Raw genomic sequence first — 17,837 nt, forward strand, 5'->3', positions numbered from 1 at the left:
TAATTTCGTAATATGTCAGTAGTAGAACTACTTTTCAGCAAATCAATAAAACTCAAAACAACAGCGCTAGCCTTATTTGCTTCTTTAAGTGATGTTATGAATGAGGCAAACATAGAATGCAAAAATTGCATCGGAATATGCACCGATGGTGCTCGTTCAATATCTGGAAGGTTCGAAAGTATACAAGTATTTGTAAAACAAAAATCGCCTCAATACGTCTGGACACATTGCATGATCCACAAAGAATTCTTTGTGGATCATGCAATGTGTCCAGACGTATTGAGGCTTCGCTTTGGCTTCGAAAGAAATGCGTCCTGGTTTAAATATTGTGTTAACTACGGTTATATCTGTTGCAAATTATATAAAAATGAGAAACCTGAGAACCTTTTCCGCTCTTTGTAATGACATGGGTTCAGTACATTTAGAGTTACTATTTAAATGCGAAATTTTTAAGAAGTTTTATACTAGAAATTTTTGCAACGTGTTTATGAATTAAGAGAAGAAATCGCCATTTTCCCAGAAGAAGATAACAGACCGGAAACCGAGAATTTCACTATTGTTTATTTGTGATGAAATTGAGCTATTGGTCGTCATATTCAAGAAATTAAATAACTTGAATTTTCAACTCCAAGGAGCAAAGACACATATGTTGGATACGAGTGATAAAGTTAATGCTTTTTGTAGAAAATTGGAATTATGGGGCAGAAATTTAAAGCAAAAAACTTAACAATGTTTGCAATTGTGGATAATTGTACTAAAACTTATAAGGTTGAATTCAACCTTATAAGTTTTAGTAACCATTGTTTGGTAACCAAAGTTGTTTTTGTAACCATTGGAAATCATTTAGCCACGCTGACAAGGAATTTTAAAAAGTATTTTCCTGCCGACGACAAACTGATAGCAAGTTACAAATGGGTTAGGAATCCATTTCATAAAACTCCCGAAAGGCTCTCAATTGATGAGGAAGAAAAATTCATAGACTTCACGACAAGTGGCGAAACCAAAATACAATTTAGTAATAAATCACTATTTGAATTTTGGACAGGAGGATGATTTTTCTGCAGTAAAAACAAGGGCATTTCGCATTCTACTATTACCATTTTCAACATCCTACCTTTGTGAAACTGGATTTTCTGCTGTGGCTTCTTTGAAGACAAAATATAGATCACGGCTAAATATAGAAACTGAACTGAGAGTGGCTACTTCTAATATTAAGCCTCACCTCAAAAAACTTTGCTCTGAAAGACAGGCCTAAGGAAGTCACTAAAAATAATTCATTTTTTTAAAAAATTTAGTATGTTTTGATTCAGTAAGGTGAGTAAGAAAAAGGTGGCCAGTGCTCCTAGCGTCCTCCCCCCCCCCAAAGTAAAATTAAATTTATTTTGAATCATACGATGTCCCTGCTGCATTGTAAATCCTGTATCTGAGGTGCACGAGGCTGAATTGGAAGATATTTCCTTCAATGGCCTCCATTGTATGAAGTGATTTAATTTTTTGCAGTTGTTCTAATTTCCGGATGAGAAGATATTGTAATTTATATGTGTTTAAATTCTTAGAACTTTGAGTTAGAATATGTTTTCTGAAAGGTTATTTTTTTTCTTCAACCACGTTACTTTAATTCGAATTAATCTATCAGAATAACAGTTTTAAGTCGTGCAAATGGTGAGAGAATGGCATGTTCCCAAGGTTGCCCGACACCGGTGCCACCTTGGGGACTCGTGGGCCACCTTCGGAAACAAACGTGACATCTATAAAAAAGTTTATTATAAATCATCACGTAGCATATTATTTCTCAAAAAGTTATGATTGAATTGAATGCCAATTGATTTATTTCATTTTAAGAAAATGTGGAACTTTGGTATTTTTTAAATTTTTATAATATATTGACGTTCTCTGCACTTTAGTAGAGTTTGCGATATTTTGTTTCAAGTTTTTTGTATTGTTTGAATTTTGAAGTAATTTTTCATTTTTGTGGTAGTTATGAGTGTTTTTGTGGTCGATTCTGGCATTTTCTTGTAAATTTGGGTATTTTTATACTAGTTATGGATTAGGTTAGTTAACTCTATGGTTAAAGTCTTGTTAGCTAATCCTTTTGAAAAAATTGACTCAGTAATTCTTGATTAATTCTAATGAGCTAACTCAAAAGAATCTCTATAGAGATTCTTTTGTTACTACAGTACAATGTAAAATCAATAAACAAATTATACACTCTAAAAACAAATATCTTTTTTAAAGTCGAAAAACTTGCTCTTACCAGCAAGACAAGTGTCTTTTTAAAAGATGTTTGCCAGTCCGAGAGTCTTTTCTAAAGATAATTTGAGTAAGTGAAAAAGTGATTATTGCGTACAAGATCTTCTCCATTATTTTATGCAAGCGATTGGAGACCTACACCTCGGGAATCATTGAAAATTACCAATGCAGATTCCAGAAAGGAAAAACAACGACTGACCAATTGCATACTATCAGGCAGATCTTGGAGAAAACCAAAGAGTATAACATTGACACATACCACTTATTTATTGACTTTCAAGCTGCCTACGACAGCATCAACCGAGGAAAACTACTTGAGGCTATGTTGGAGTTTAACATCCCAAAGAAGCTAATCAGCCTCACAAGAATGACACTCAAAAGAGTTTCGTGCAGAATAAAAATCTCGTCAAGTCACTCTAAACCATTCTTCACCGAAAAAGGCCTGAGACAGGGTGGTTCCCTTTCTTGCCTGCTATTTAACATAGCTTTGGAAAATGCCATTAGAGAGTCTGGTATCAACACAAATGGAACAATCTTACAAAGAACTGTCCAACTACTCGCTTTTGCTGATGATATCGACATAGTTGGAAGAGCAAAACGCTCAGTCATTGACGCTTTTGTAGCGCTTGAGAGTGCAGCGAAGGAGATGGGACTAAATATAAATGCAGACAAAACCAAGTTTTTGATCGCAACTCCTGATCGATCTCCTCTGGAGATAATGACTTACTCTTTTGAAACTGTTAACCAGTTCAAGTACTTAGGAACCTTGATCTCTAGCCACAACAACCTGAAAATCGAAATAAATAACAGAATTTTCATGGCTAACAGAAGTTTCTACGGCCTCAGAAACCTACTCAAATCCAAGTTCATCAGTGTGAAGACAAAGTTAAACATCTACAAAACTGTAATCAGGCCTATAGTTACGTATGGAAGTGAGTGCTGGACCCTAAACAAAACAGGGGAGGAAAAACTGCTAATTTTTGAAAGAAAAATTTTGAGGAAAATCTTTGGATCTCTTCAAGAGAATAACAATCACGAAATTTACAAAAAAATATGACAAATTCGGTGAGACCGACATTGTGAGAATTATTAAAGCATCACGCATTAGGTGTGTTAGAAACCGGAGGAGAAATTCCAGATCGTTCATGGGCTGCATCTACCAGATGCTGGGTGCATTGGAAATAAAAGTGGCACATAGGCCTTCTAAATACGAAACGAACATTTATTCAGCAAAACAAACAGCTCCTTGGTCAGAGCTGCTTCTCCGACGGAATCATAACATTGAATGACAAAATCTGACGCCAAGCACAGAGGCGCGCATCGCCAATACTTTCCTCACTGCACTTCATTTCACAACAAGGAGGCTGGGCCACCTCTTCAGAAATTCTGATGCCGTCTCTGCCAAAAAAGTGACTTTTTCCACAATTCGCGATCGCAACACTCGAATACGCCATCTGGGGAAAGACCGGTTTCATGCCTTTAGCCCTTCTCCCTTCCCTCTCCTCCTCTTTTGAGTTGTATAGGAATGTACTACGATATTTTCCCCCTTCTTAATATTTTTCCCTTATATTTAATAAAAATATTTTTTAAAATTTCCATGATGCTTTTCTTTAGAACTATGTTTAATGTAGTTCCCAGTTCCATATAGTTTTTCAAGTTAAAAGATTTTAATCTATATGAAAATCAAGAGAGAAACCAACGTACTTCCTTCCTCTATGACTTTCCACACGCTAATGGGGAAAGCATGTGAAGTGTTGCCATAGGAAAAGAGTTCTGCTCTACGCCACCTGCAGCCCATTTCGATCGCCAATTGAAGGGACGAGACGTAGGGGACGACCACCTGCAAGATGTATAGACGACGCTGAAAAGGACCTCAAGTTATTGGGAGTCAACCGATGGCGGGCCGTCGCACTGGACAGGGCCAGATGGAGGAAAATCTGCGAGTCAGTCTTGGCCTGTGAAAGGCTGTTGCGCTTATGAAGAAGAAGAAAAAGTGATTTAAATATATTGCCCTCCTTTGTAACCTGTGGGAGACCGCAGAAGTGGCGAAGAAAGCACAAAGGCGTAGAAGGAAGTTAGCACAGAAGGTTCAATTTTGAAATTGTACTATAAAATAAATGAAATTTTATTTTACAACTAAAAGTACACGTGATAAATATTAGAGATAGGTGTAAGATGTTACAAAAAAATTTCAGCTACTCAGACTTAACCAGTAAATTTATAAAAATCCTTTTGGCTTTCCACACTTTTGGCTCCCACCTTAAGTTTTGATTTAATAATTTTTTTTTTTTTTTTACTTTAATAAGTTATAAAATATGTCGAAATTTATTTTGTGTTCTATGTGTATGTGCGCTTTCCTTTCAGTCAGTAAACGAATTTCTTCAAGTTATATTTCCCCTTGGATTTGCTCACGCCACCCCGCTAGTGTGCTCGCGCTCCCCTAGGGGAGCGCGCCCCACAAGTTGAGAATCGCTGTGTTAGGACTTATTAGAGTTCTTATATCTAACTTTAGATAGAGCTTAAAATGACAAAAACTTCAAATCTGTCTGAAACCGGGTATGTGAAATAAAGCTTAGTTAATATTGGGTTACCATTTTTGACCAAGTGTCCCTCAAATCAAATTTTTTTCACAAGCGTTGGAAGCTTTGCACTTACAATGTATTTTTTATTATTTATTTAATTCCCTGTTTTTTTTTTATTTCAGTTTATTTTTTAGTGGAATGCGATGATACATTAAGTATATATTTATAATGAAACTAAAACAGATTTTTCATGATATAAAGGTAAAGTACAATTTATTGTTTTTTTTTAATTATTTTATGAAAATATTTATTATCATTTGAATAATTGTTTTTATCTTTAATAGAAAGATCCTTTTTCATGTTACTAAATTTTATTTAACTAAAATTAACTCGCTTAAGCGTTTGTGCTGATAAAATCTTGCAGTCAAAATTTTGACCACTTTTTGTCTAGCTACAGCATTTAAAATTTTACTGAAGCATCGATCGATGACAAACCAAGTCTTAATCATTTCTGGACCGCTACCAGAATAATTCATACCGTTAAAATTGTCAAATAAACTTTATCATGAATCAAAAATCCAAGAACTCTAATGCCGGCTTTATGCTAGAACTGATTATGTCAATCAAAGTACTTATTACTTCCTGATTAACTAGTGTGCTCACATTATCAGAACACCCCTGTGCTTGATGACTATGTAAGTTTCCCTTACAATCAAAATTTACCATCGTAATATCACTAAAAGAAATTTATCATCATAAATAATATATGAATTATTTTGTCACTTTTTTTCAAAATATTTAAAACGTTATTTTTAATATATTTATGATTTCTTTTTCATACTCTCCTTTTTTTACTACCTCATCTCCAGTAACTCAGTTTCCATGACAACGGCTGTAATCCGGTCTGCCTTCGCTCCAGTGCGACCATCCAGTCAATGTTGTCCACCCTAAGGTGAAATGAAGTATAGAACTAAATGCCTGATATTTTCAGGCTCCGCTAGACGACGTACTCAAGCGTTCACATTGTGACACGTGAAGACCGGTTCCATGGCGTGATCCTTTAGTTAGGAAGTTAGGTGAAAGCGAACATGAACGTTTCGCACAAAAGTGACGTGAGAAAAGGGAATTTCCCGATTCCTTCACGTTTTGTTATTTTTTCATGTTATCTGTTGAACAGGTATAACTGTTTGTTGAATTTTCAACGAGAACAAGCGTAAGTCATATTTTAACAAGTTCTATGATCCAAACGTTTATTCTTGCTTTAAAGTATATTTAATTTGGAATTAATCCATAACAATGATTTTTCGTATTTTTTTTTAAAAAAATTAATTGAAGTATTATGTAAGTTGTTTGATTATCATGCATTTGCTTTTTTTAATTCAAAAATTTATTTCATTTATTTGACAACTCTTTTCTGTGTTTATTAATATTTTATTAATTTGTTTTAATTTTTATCATTTGCACTCGAGTAAAAGAAAATTGGCTATATGTAGTAAATATGCATATTACTTTCAAATAGAATCTAATAACTTGCATTTCATTAATTGCAGCTTTGTAAATAATTTTTATTTTATGTGCCATTAATTTTAGCTTTTTTTTCTGACATTTCTATTTTTTGTGTGTAAGTTCAGAATTTCTAATTTTCTACAAACGTAAAATGTGAATTATGAAAATACCGATTTACTTTGATTTCTATACCTTTTTATTTATATTAATAATGCTAGTAGAAATCACAAAATATGATTATTCAAACTTTACAATCCGTTAATTATACAATTTTTCAGGCTTATTGCCATACCTGAAAGATTCATTGTTTCAAACTTTTTGGAAATAAAACCATTTTATGAAAAAGAAACTCAATTTACAATTTAACAATCAAAAGCAGTAATAAATCTTGTTGGGTGAAGTTTTGCTGTTTCACTATTATACTTTTATTTCATCGGATTTTAAAATTGAGAGATTGACAATATAGTATCCATGTCATGAAATAATTAAATGGTGAATAGATGAGTCAATCCAATAAACTGCTTATGTTGTATTAATATATGAATGTTCACTGTATTTTCATCTGGAGATTCAGTGTTTTCATCATAGAAAAAAAATGGGTGAGAATTTCTCACCCTTTCTCAAAAACAGGGTGAGATTTCAAAAAGTTAAGTGAGATTTCTAAAAAAACAAAAACTCTTGAAAAAAAATCATTTCTTTAATTATAATACATTGTTAACGTCTTCTATTTTTTAAAGCATTGAATATTTTTGGTGCATCATCATAGAAGATTTTGCCTTTACAAGGTATTTGTCCATCTTAAGTGCATAAAAATTTTGAACGTCTTACATGAAGAAACTTTACCTACGGTAAACGCCTGGTTGCAGAGAAATGTATTCTGAAAGGGGTTCCATGGTTGTGTTCTGTTGTTCGAAGAGGTTCTGAACAATACTGGTAAATAGGGAAGCTAGATAATGGGGCAGATGTTGAAAATAATGAAAGATCCAGGAAGAAAAGATAAACGGATTTTATTCTAAATGGCGTAATTCGAAGTTTTTACCAAAATGCGAGAAATTCGAGAATTTTGAAATTGATTTATAGAATGCGCGAATTTCTCGCGGTAATCATTTTTTAATGCGAGAAAAGAAAAAAATATGCGAGATTCTCGCGTTCTCGCGCTGTAGTGAAAACACTGAGATTATTGAAATATTACTTTATCAATATTACTTGAATCAATGAGATCATGAACTAAATTATTTTAATTGAATATTGATACAAATAATGGTTTTATTCTGGTTAATTTTTCATGCCACAATGCTGTAAAAATGTTCCATTAACTTATATGAGTTGTTCTGTGCTCCATTAAAATTATACTGGAAACTGATAAATCTTTTTGTTCTACACAAAGTATTTAAAAATAGTATATTTTATTATTCTTTTGGAATGCAATTTGCCTTTATTATACTTAAGTAGTGCTTCAAACTAAACTTTTTATAGTTCGTTCTTTTTAACATTAGTCTGCACATGTATATATATAATTAATCTCCTGATTTATTAAAAAAAATTGTTTTATTTTGTATACTACCAACCTTGCACTCATAATTTGTAAATTTTTATTAAGGCATATTTAGGAAATATTTCAACAACATTATTTAATATTACATTTATGCTTTGTTAATTAAAACTTTTTGTTCTACACAAAGTATTTAAAAATAGTATATTTTATTATTCTTTTAGAATAAAATTTGCCATTATTATACTTAAGTAGTGCTTCAAACTAAACTTTTTATAGTTTGTTCTTTTTAACATTAGTCTGCACATGTATATATATAATTAATCTCCTGATTTATTAAAAAAATTATTTTATTTTGCATACTACCAACCTTGCACTCATAATTTGTAAATTTTTATTTTATTTAAGGTATATTTAGGAAATATTTCAACAACATATTATTTAATATTACATTTATGCTTTGTTAATTTGACTTATTTTAGCTTATGCAAGCTAAAATAAAATAAGACAAGGAAGTTTTAATTACTTTAATGCCTAAATTCAATTAATAAAAATGCTCAGAAGTAGAGAAATCAAAATTAATGTTATCCACAAAGTAATATGCAATGGTCCAAGGTACAGTACTATGTTGTGCCTTGGACCAATAGTTTTTAAAAAAATTCTTGGCAGAATTTATTTTCCAAAAAATTATTTACAGATAAATGGAAAATGTATTCTATTTTAAAATTGTTGTATGAAAATAATATACCTAAAGTTTAAATTGATCAAAATTACAACACTTTTCTCCACATTTAGGAACAACACTTACATGTAAATTATGATGCGTAATCAAGTTTGTAGGAATAATTTTATATGTAACTTCCATAAGTAAGCAGAATACATAAAAGATTTAACAGATTCAGATATGTATTCCATTTCAGAAATTTACATGAATAGAGATTATTTAGTTGAAGATATTATCAACTCATATGTATGCTGATAAAAAGGTAAATGAAAACTAAACTGCAGTCAGACTAGTTTAGAATAATATTTCATGTAAATATATATTACACACAAATTTATCTAATTTTGATTATATTTTTAGGGGAAAATTGAGTCTAATAAAGATGTCTGATGATAAGACTGTAAGTTTTTTGTTAAAATTTATTTAAACAGAAATTAGTGGCACTATTTATATTTTTTAAAAGAATATTTTATTCTCAAAATAGATTTTATAATAGTTGCTAAAATATGTTGATACAAGCAGTTTTTAATTATCAAGCTATTTAATCAAATGTATACAAAAGTTTCTTGTCAACAGTTCTTCCAAATTAAATTACATGGATTAAAAAAAAATTACAATTTGACCTGCTGAGAGTTCTGAAAAGTTATATTTTCTTGCTCAACTAATTAGTTTTACTCTATTTTGTTCAATAATAAAAAAAGTGGTTGGTAAGAAAATTTTTGAACGGATTCCCCAATTACCCATTAACTCGATATAAAGATTTCCATATTGGTACTTCAACACAGCATACTCTTAAGAAACAAAAAACAAATGCAGCAGTGAGAAAAACATTGATGATAAAAATGTAATGCATTTTTTAAAAGCATTTCTATAACAATTTTAAAACTTGCTACTAATTATGCTTTTCTGCTGATATTTAAGAATATTAAAAGGATTTTTTTTTCCTGAGTCAAAATAGTTGCTAATTTTGGCAACAATTGGGCAGTAGTAGGCAAGAAACTAAATTTTAAAAAAAGTGAAGAATTGCAGAAGTGGACTGAATAGAAGGATTGAGGGCAAGATAAGCTGTTGTCACTTGCCACATGGCAAATAAATAAAATAAAGTTTCCATCAAAAATTACCCTAATTCATCACCACCACTTTTTGCCATTTGACACTCCATCCTAACCACTTCTTAGTTCCTGGATATGCACCCGCATAATGAGCATAAAAACGTTTATTTTCCTTCTTCCGTTACGTTTATTTTCCGACTTCAGTTTATTTTTCAATTAAATGATTATTAAGTTATATGTGGTAATGAATTTTCTATTAGGAATTCTTAAATACACTGTATTAAAGTACAATAAAATTCAATCTTAACTTTTTTTTCTATTTTTTTGAATGAAATGATTTTGTTTCATCATTGTGGTCTATTTTATTTTATTGTGATACAAAAGACTATCAATCTTTCTTATACTTTATTTGTCCAAATACTAAATTTTTAATTTAGCAACAAGATTTAATAATAGCCAGTATCATATAATTTTAAATGAAATTACTAAGTATATGTTAATAAAAATATCAATTTAATTTATATTTTATTTACCGTAATGATTCCATGAAAGAGTTGTTTATATGTAATAAAATTTGTAGTTAAGAAAAATGTTTTTGAAGCTTTATCTTATTTTTTTAAATCCTGCTGTATCCTGTCTATAAATTATATTCATAATTTTAAAATTAAGAAATTTTCACCTGAGCGACTGTCCATTTACTCTAAAAATATTAAGGCTTCTTATTTATCTGGCCAAATTTGTGGTTTTAAGAATTTTCAGTAATTAAATATTTTTACATTATCCATTAAAATATCTCAAATATCTACTAATACAAATTATTAGTAAATGTACTGGTATTTCTTTTATGATTTAGATTTATCATTTTAAAAAATTTGATTAATCGCTTTTCCATGTTATTTAAAAACATTTAAAATTAACATTTCAATTATCATAAATTTATTAATTTGGTGACTTAAGTAATTTTTATATAAATTTATCTTTGATAATTGTTTTGACAAAGTTATTGAAATTACTAATAATAAATCTTATCTTCAACTAAGAGAACATTTTCTAAGCTGAAATTTTTAATACATTTTTTAGTTTTGTAATTTTGAAAATTATTAGTGTTCATTTAGGATTGTGATTTGATTGTGCGATCCAGTTTGTGTTTCAATAATCAAATAAAATTTAAGAGATTATTCAGTTGTTTGTGTATGTAATATAATTTAATTTAGGTGTTAATTATCTACCTAATTTAGGACACATTTTTATCAATTCAGTGTAATAAAATAAAATATGATAAGACCAGAGAAAATTATTAATGATGGTTACTTTCTGGGGACTGAAATTACTCAGGTGTGATGAAGACAGTAGAGGAGAGGAGGAATAAGAAAGAGTTTCTTTACTTACATTTTTTTTCTTTACTGCAAAATGACAAAAGTTGATTTTCCCTTTTCTAAGTTGACTATTTGCTGTTGCACATAATTGACTTTTTTTAATATTTCAGTCTATTTCTGTCTATCACAATTTCTGTCGTAAGTCTTAAATGTGTAAAATATTAAATAAGCTTTGAGAGCTACACATGATTTGTTTTTATTTTATTTTTCTTCAGTGAATCTTTTTTAATTTTTTATAATTTCTGACTTTATTGTTTGAGGAAACTTAATGTAAAAATTCTCTCTTGTTAGTATAATTCTGTTCAAAGTAATTTTTATTATTTACTTCAGGAAGACTAATTAAATCATTTATTAAATATTAATGGTTTTCTTAATTAGTTTTAAAATTTTAATGATCATCCTGAAAAATTTTTTAAACCTAAATGATCTCCCTAATTTCTTTTTTTAACTGCAAATGGTTTTTTCTCCCCCTTTGGGAGCCCTGAAATTATGATGTGAATTAAATTGTTACCAGTATAACTGATTCTTTCTTCATTAATTTTTGCTAATTATTCTATTTGTTTCAGGGTGGTGAAAGTAGTACCTGGAAGGATGTTGGATGTAAGTATTAATTTGGATATCCCTCTATATAAAGAATTGAAAATCTTCTGTGTACTTTTATGATTGTTTCTATTTGAATCACAATTTATTCTGCTCTTTGTAAACATTCATGTGATAATTCTTTTTATTTTCAACCATTTTTAAATCCGTGAGAGACAATTTATGGTTTGTTAACAAGGAAAAAACAAAATATGTTTAAACTCATTGTTTCAAATTCAACATAAACTTTATATTTAAATGGCTTCATTAATTGGCATGATATTTTTCCCACACAACTTAACTACGATATTTTTTAAAAAATCCTTTTGCAGTTTTTTTCTCTCCTCTTAATTAAATTATTTGCATGCAATTTGGAAAGTATTTCATTAATATTATTCCTAAATTGGTTTGGGTAAACAGCATGGCTCATAGTATTTATCTTTTTTATTTCAATGCAGTAAAAAACAAAACAAGAAATATCAAGAAAAGAAAAAAAGCATACCAGTTTTAAACTTGCTAAATTAAAAAAGAAAAAGAAAAAAAAAACTCCGGTTAGATATTTTCTACATGTTTAAATGTCTTAATGTTTCAATTTATTTGTTAAATTCTATCTATTTTATTTTCCTTATATAATTTTCTCCTGTTTACTCAGTATTTTTGTTGCTCCCAGGTGTGGTAATATCATGTTGAATCTCTTATAACTTCAGAGCTGTTAGTGCTAGTCATAGACTTTGACATGAAATTTTGACATAGACTATATAGAGCAATTTTTTATCCCTGATCTTATAAATTGTTTAAAAATTTAAATTAGTCCCATTTAGAGAGATGTTAGAAAAAGGATCTTTTTCATTGCATCGGAGGAGGGGTACAGGATTCTGTTAAGATTTTATATCACATTCTTAAATGTTTAATAATTTTTTACAAGCTCAGTGATCAACGTGGTATAATATGTATGTACTATGTCACCGAATTAGTATTTCTAAAGTTTTCTGAAACCAAATGATTATTTTGTTTATTGTGTTGTTTTTAAAACATGTTACATACAGCTAAATAATTTGTACTTAATGGCAATTGGACTTAAGAAAATAAAATTAAATTGTGTTCTAAAAACAAAATCAATAGGAAAAAGGTACAGTTTCAGTAAGGGGAAACATAATAATTTACCATCTTTATTATATTGATGCCAGTAATTCATAATTAATTTTAGTGATTATTATGCCACTCACTAAATTATGTCTGAAACTGATCATTATGCTAATGTGAATTAATTTTAGTATTATGGTTTTACGTTTCTTGAAAATTATTTTTAATGGGACTAGCGTTATTTTTGTGGTTGCTGCGCATTTTATATTGCTGGGACTTAAGTAACCTAACTCTTCTTGTACATTAGTTTCAATAGGATTTCTGCTACTTAACGATTGTTGTGCATTATTTCGTCACTATTTTTTGGGTGTCTTGGTATCTTGTATGTAATATTGCCATCCATCATGTTTGTTGCAGTAAGCAGCTCTGAAAAATATTCTTTACGCCTATGCCATGTTTTACAAAAATCAGTAATAATACTTCCCTTTTTATCTTTACAATTTATTGATCTAGGTTGAAAGGTGTTCTTTCTTGGAAAATAGAAATGCTTTTTTTTTCTTGTTCTAGATCAAGTAACATCTTTCTTTTTTAACATATAAAACTCTGTAACAGAATCTGGATAAAAGTGTTATAACATTCCATGTTCCAACATATAATTTTACGCATTGTTTTCTTTTATTTGATTCAAGTCGTTTACCTTTAGTCAATCCGGAATTTCTATGTTCTGAGTGTGTGTCAGTCGATTTTTTGCAGGATAGGGCAGTCAACTCTAAGCTCAAACTCCAACCTTGAAAACGAGAGTATTACTTTCAGTCGGGTGTCTCACCAGAGACCTGTCCGACGTGAGTGACCCTGCTGGGCATATCTCACTGGGTGGGTCCTTTATACACATAAACCCACTAACCACGACAAGGGTCAAAAACATTGTTTTTTAAATGAAGTTTCCTCCACGGATTAGCCTACATAACAGGATACTATAGTGCAAGAGGAACTTTTGATGGCAAATTCTGTTTCAACTCCATTTGTATTTTAAACCTTAAAGATAAGAAAAAAAGTAACTTATGGTAAACCTAAAGTAAACCATGAAGTTTCAAATGTTGAAACAATGTCTTCAAAGTATCGAAATTAAAACACATTATAGCCTGATTATTTCTCCACAGTGTAATCCTGGCATTTTATTTTTTTGCATTTTGATATTTTGAAGCCATTTTTTCAGTATTTGATTATACATGCTGAAATAATTTTTTTTTTTTTTTTTTTTTTTTTTTTTTAAAAATTACGCCCGCCATCGTCTTCTCAGACATAAGGCATCTTGCAGTCCAATACAATACTGAAGTAGCTCCAGAAGGTGAGAGGGCACAAAAGTCATCAGAGGAACGAATGTCAAGAAGAGAGGGGCAATCTAATAAATGCTCCCCAGTCATTGGCGAAGTGTTACAGAGCACACAAAGAGGTGAATTGACCAAGTTAATTTTAAATAAATGGGCCTGTAAGTAGTCATGTCCGGTAATTAATCTAAGGCAAGCAACTCCCTCAGCTCTGGGAAGGAGGGAAAGGTGAGAGCGCTGCTGGTCATCAAGAAGGCTAGTCCAGGATTTTCCATTAGCTATGTCCCTAAGAGCAGATATTGTTCTGTGCCTTCATTTGCTCTTAAGAAGCCGCCTTGCATTTCTAAGAGGAACTGGATGAGAAGATGGATGCAGTGCTGAAGCCTCTCTAGCCAACATGTCAGCCCGTTCATTTCCGTAAATGCCACAGTGGCCAGGGATCCACTGGAGGACTACCTCTCTTCCAGAACAAAGAAGAGAGTCAATGCGTTTTTTACACTTAAATTCGAGTTCAGAGGGATATAAATTATATTCAGAAATGGTCTGAATAGCAGCCTGAGAATCGACAAAGATAACAATGTTTTGTTCAGATGGTTCACCAATAGCTGTAATAGCCATAAGGATTGCTAACACTTCTCCATCAAAATTATCTGCCCAAGTGTCAAGAGGTTCTCTAAGGCTGAAATATTTGGAGTAAGCACCAGCTCCAGCTCTACCAGTTGAAAAAGTGGCGGATCCAGCAAGAGATTGGCGAAGGCTGTAGCAGATTCAGCATTACCCAGGGTGCACCACAAGGAGGCCTGCCACACTACACCCCATGCTGAAAAAAAAAAAAATGGCTTGCTGAAAAAATAAAATAATGGCTTGCTGAAAAATGCTGAAAAAATAGCTTACTTGAACTCACTTTTCTTTATTTTTTAAATTCTAATTTATTTATGTCAATGGAAGAGAATTTGCCATGAAGGGTTTGTCCCTAGCTATAGTATCCTCATGAGGTAAACACTAGGCCCACGATCCTGATATTTGCTTAAGTTCTTTTTCTACTCAGATTTAGTAGCAGCAGTTACATAGTTTTTCTCATACTTAAATATTAATCACTTAATTATCTATTTTTAATTGTTGGTTTGACAGAGCAAGTCTTACTAAAACTTATGTGCCATTAAACCTCATATTCGTTTAAGTTTATTTATAATATTTTTCTTTCTTTAGGGTTTGCTTTAAAAACTACTGCAATATCCGGTGCGGTTCTTGGTGGGACTGCTTTAGCTCTTCCTCTTATTGGTTTTACTGCTGGTGGTGTTGCTGCAGGTTCTTTGGCTGCTGGTTTTCAGAGTGCATATCTTGGGGGTACTATTGCATCTGGGAGTGCTTTTGCAGTTATGCAAAGTGTTGGAGCTGCTGGATTGGCTGCAAGTACACAAGCTGCTGTCGTAGCTGGCAGTGCGGTAGTAGCTGGTGCTCACACAGCTTTGAAAAAATTGAAGAAAAATGATGAAACTGATAGTGGACATACTTCAGAAGAATCGAGTGAAAATAATAAGGAGGATGATGTCGATGAGGAACCTGGAGGAAATGACAAAGCAGAGTTGCCGAAAAAAAACTGCAAAGACCCTGGTCTCAAAACAGGTAGAACAAATTGTGCAAGAGAAAGCAAAAAACTTACAGATAAGCTTGGTTTTAGTCGTAGAAATGATGATACCAATATTACATCATCTTCCATAAATGATGAGGAATTGGATTCACTTAATAAATGGAAAGATGTTGAATTAAATGAAAATCTCACTATTACTCAGCATCTTATTAAAAAATGAATAGTACAGTGACTGAAAAACCTATTTTAAGGTTCTTAATTTTTTTTTCCTTGACTAGCATCAATTCTTACACTACAATTTAAAATATAGTAATCTTTTTTTTCTTCCTTGACATAATTCAGTAAATTAAATTTTGCAGTGAAAATATTTAAATGTGATTATTTGAATTGGTTATTGAGTTAAAATATTATTTTAGCTATCAAATGTCTTGCCTCACTTCAAATAATATTTATTTTCAAAATATTTTTTAAATTTATTAATTATTTTAGTATGTAAATATAATTATATCACTTACAATACGAATGTCAAAATCTGAAACGAGTTTTTCAATTGTTAAAATTATTTTTTTCTTCACTTAATACATACTAAACCTCTGCAAAATTATATTTAAATATATTAAGTAGTTTTTAAGAAAAGTGTTTTAATAATTTTTAAATTTTTTTTCTGTTTCTGGTAAATAAAGAAAAAAATTAAGTTACTTTGGGAAACATTTTATCTAATTAACTGTCATTTAGACGGCAGAAGTTTCAAATTATTTAGAAGATTCAGCTCTGCTGTTTCATTGGACTAATCTAAACTTCAATACCAGTGAGGTGGTATTCGGACATAATTCTAAAATTTTGCTACTCTAAATTTTAAGCATTTTGGTCCAATTTTTGGAGCGTTTGACCCATTGAAGAAGCATAGATAGCATTTCTACAATATTTCGGTTCACTAAGATATGTACGATTTCACCTGTGTTTAGAACATATGGCTACAAACCCAGGTGTCCTTGGTTTGATCCCGGCCGATGCCAATGAACTTTGAACACACTCCAATTTAATTGTGAAATGTTATTACATTAGCTACGTGCCTTTATTGACTTACGCTTTTTACTAACAAAAATATTTTCTGCAAATATACAATTATAAACTATATATGAATTTAAATATATTTGCAACAGCTATATATTTAATATCTTTGTTGGGATTATATTTTAATATTACTTGTTTTTTTATATTGTTGTGACTATATGCTAAATATATGTGTCTTAATTTATTAATATTATATATTGTAATCAAGGTATTATTTGTAAATTTTACACTGTTAATAATCTAAGATATATATTTTTGTTGGGATTATATTGTAATATAATTTTTTTAAAATATTGTTGTGACTATATGCTAAATATTTGTCTTAATTTAGTGATACTAAATATTTTAATCTAGGAATTATTTGTAAATTTTACACTGTTAATATTCTAAGATATATATTTTTGTTGGGATTATATTTTAATATAACTTGTTTTATTATATTGATGTGACTATGCTAAGTATTTGTCTTAATTTTGTAATACTAAGTACTGTTACTAAGGGAATATTTGTAAATTTTATACTGTTAATAAAAATAATTTTAATGTTTTGTGTGCTGAAAATAAAAAGCAATTTATTCCACAATGCTATATTTTATTTGTCATTCTATTAAATAAAAAAATACTTATTAAACTGATTATTTAAATTACCTAAACCTAAACTTCCTCATTTTAAATTGCAATTTCTTTGGTCAAAAGCTGTAAGTTACATTAGATCTCTAATAATAAGGTTGGTTTAAGTTCTTTAGGAAATAATTCTTTTTTAAAGGCTTTAAGAGGTTTTAAATTCTAATTATTTTTAAAGTTGTTCACGATTCAAAGTAGTATCAAGTAAGTAGTTCACGATTTTACGTAAGTAGTCCCGACAAAGTTGTTCTCGAATCACACGCCTACAGGTTTATTTAAAGTTACCTTTTTACGCGAAGTTAGTTAACACACTGAATGACAAAATTTTCTATTCCACTAAAACGAAATGTAAACAATAAATCCGTGAATCAGGATATGATTGTACAGAGAACTTTATCAAACTGGGGAAAGCTTCTGCAATTGTGTATGATTATCCTGATAATTTCCCTTTATTTATCAAAATAGTTTCGAGGAAATTGCACACATATGAAATAAGTTGCATAATATTTTCTTCTGGTAAATATTAATTGTTTTTTTAAAAGAATCAGTTCTATCAAATCAAAATAGAAATGTTTAAGATATTGAGACAAGCACGGATGTCTTAAATAATTCCAGAAAATTTCCTGGAAGCAATTTT

General features: G+C 30.4%; 1 protein-coding gene across 2 annotated transcripts; it reads left to right on the plus strand.

The window, feature by feature from the left end:
• The first annotated feature begins 5,842 nt into the window (after window positions 1–5,842).
• On the plus strand, window positions 5,843–17,159 carry LOC107454834 (uncharacterized). 2 transcript variants are annotated; one of them, XM_087156917.1, is made up of 5 exons: window positions 5,889–5,985; window positions 8,691–8,756; window positions 8,855–8,894; window positions 11,489–11,522; window positions 15,122–17,159. In XM_087156917.1, exons 2-5 carry the CDS (start codon window positions 8,743–8,745, stop codon window positions 15,721–15,723), a joined length of 690 nt encoding a protein of 229 aa, XP_087013043.1. In that variant the 5' UTR covers window positions 5,889–5,985; window positions 8,691–8,742; the 3' UTR covers window positions 15,724–17,159. The 2 variants fall into 2 exon arrangements, with proteins under 2 accessions (XP_087013042.1, XP_087013043.1); XM_087156916.1 differs by lacking the exon at window positions 8,691–8,756 and having other exon boundaries at window positions 5,843–5,985.
• The last annotated feature ends 678 nt before the right edge of the window (window positions 17,160–17,837 follow it).

This window comes from Parasteatoda tepidariorum, chromosome 2 (genome assembly GCF_982258835.1).
Source record: "Parasteatoda tepidariorum strain Cologne lab strain chromosome 2, Ptep-v5.0, whole genome shotgun sequence".
Classification (NCBI taxonomy): Eukaryota; Metazoa; Arthropoda; class Arachnida; order Araneae; family Theridiidae; genus Parasteatoda; species Parasteatoda tepidariorum.

Excerpts from the sequence above, each read along its gene's own strand:
- LOC107454834 (XM_087156916.1), top strand. The coding sequence starts at position 5,861 with ATGAACGTTTCGCACAAAAGTGACGTGAGAAAAGGGAATTTCCCGATT. Across the intron at positions 5,986-8,854 it reads AATTTTCAACGAGAACAAGC|GGGAAAATTGAGTCTAATAA; the intron begins GTAAGTCATATT and ends TTATATTTTTAG. Across the intron at positions 8,895-11,488 it reads AGATGTCTGATGATAAGACT|GGTGGTGAAAGTAGTACCTG; the intron begins GTAAGTTTTTTG and ends TATTTGTTTCAG.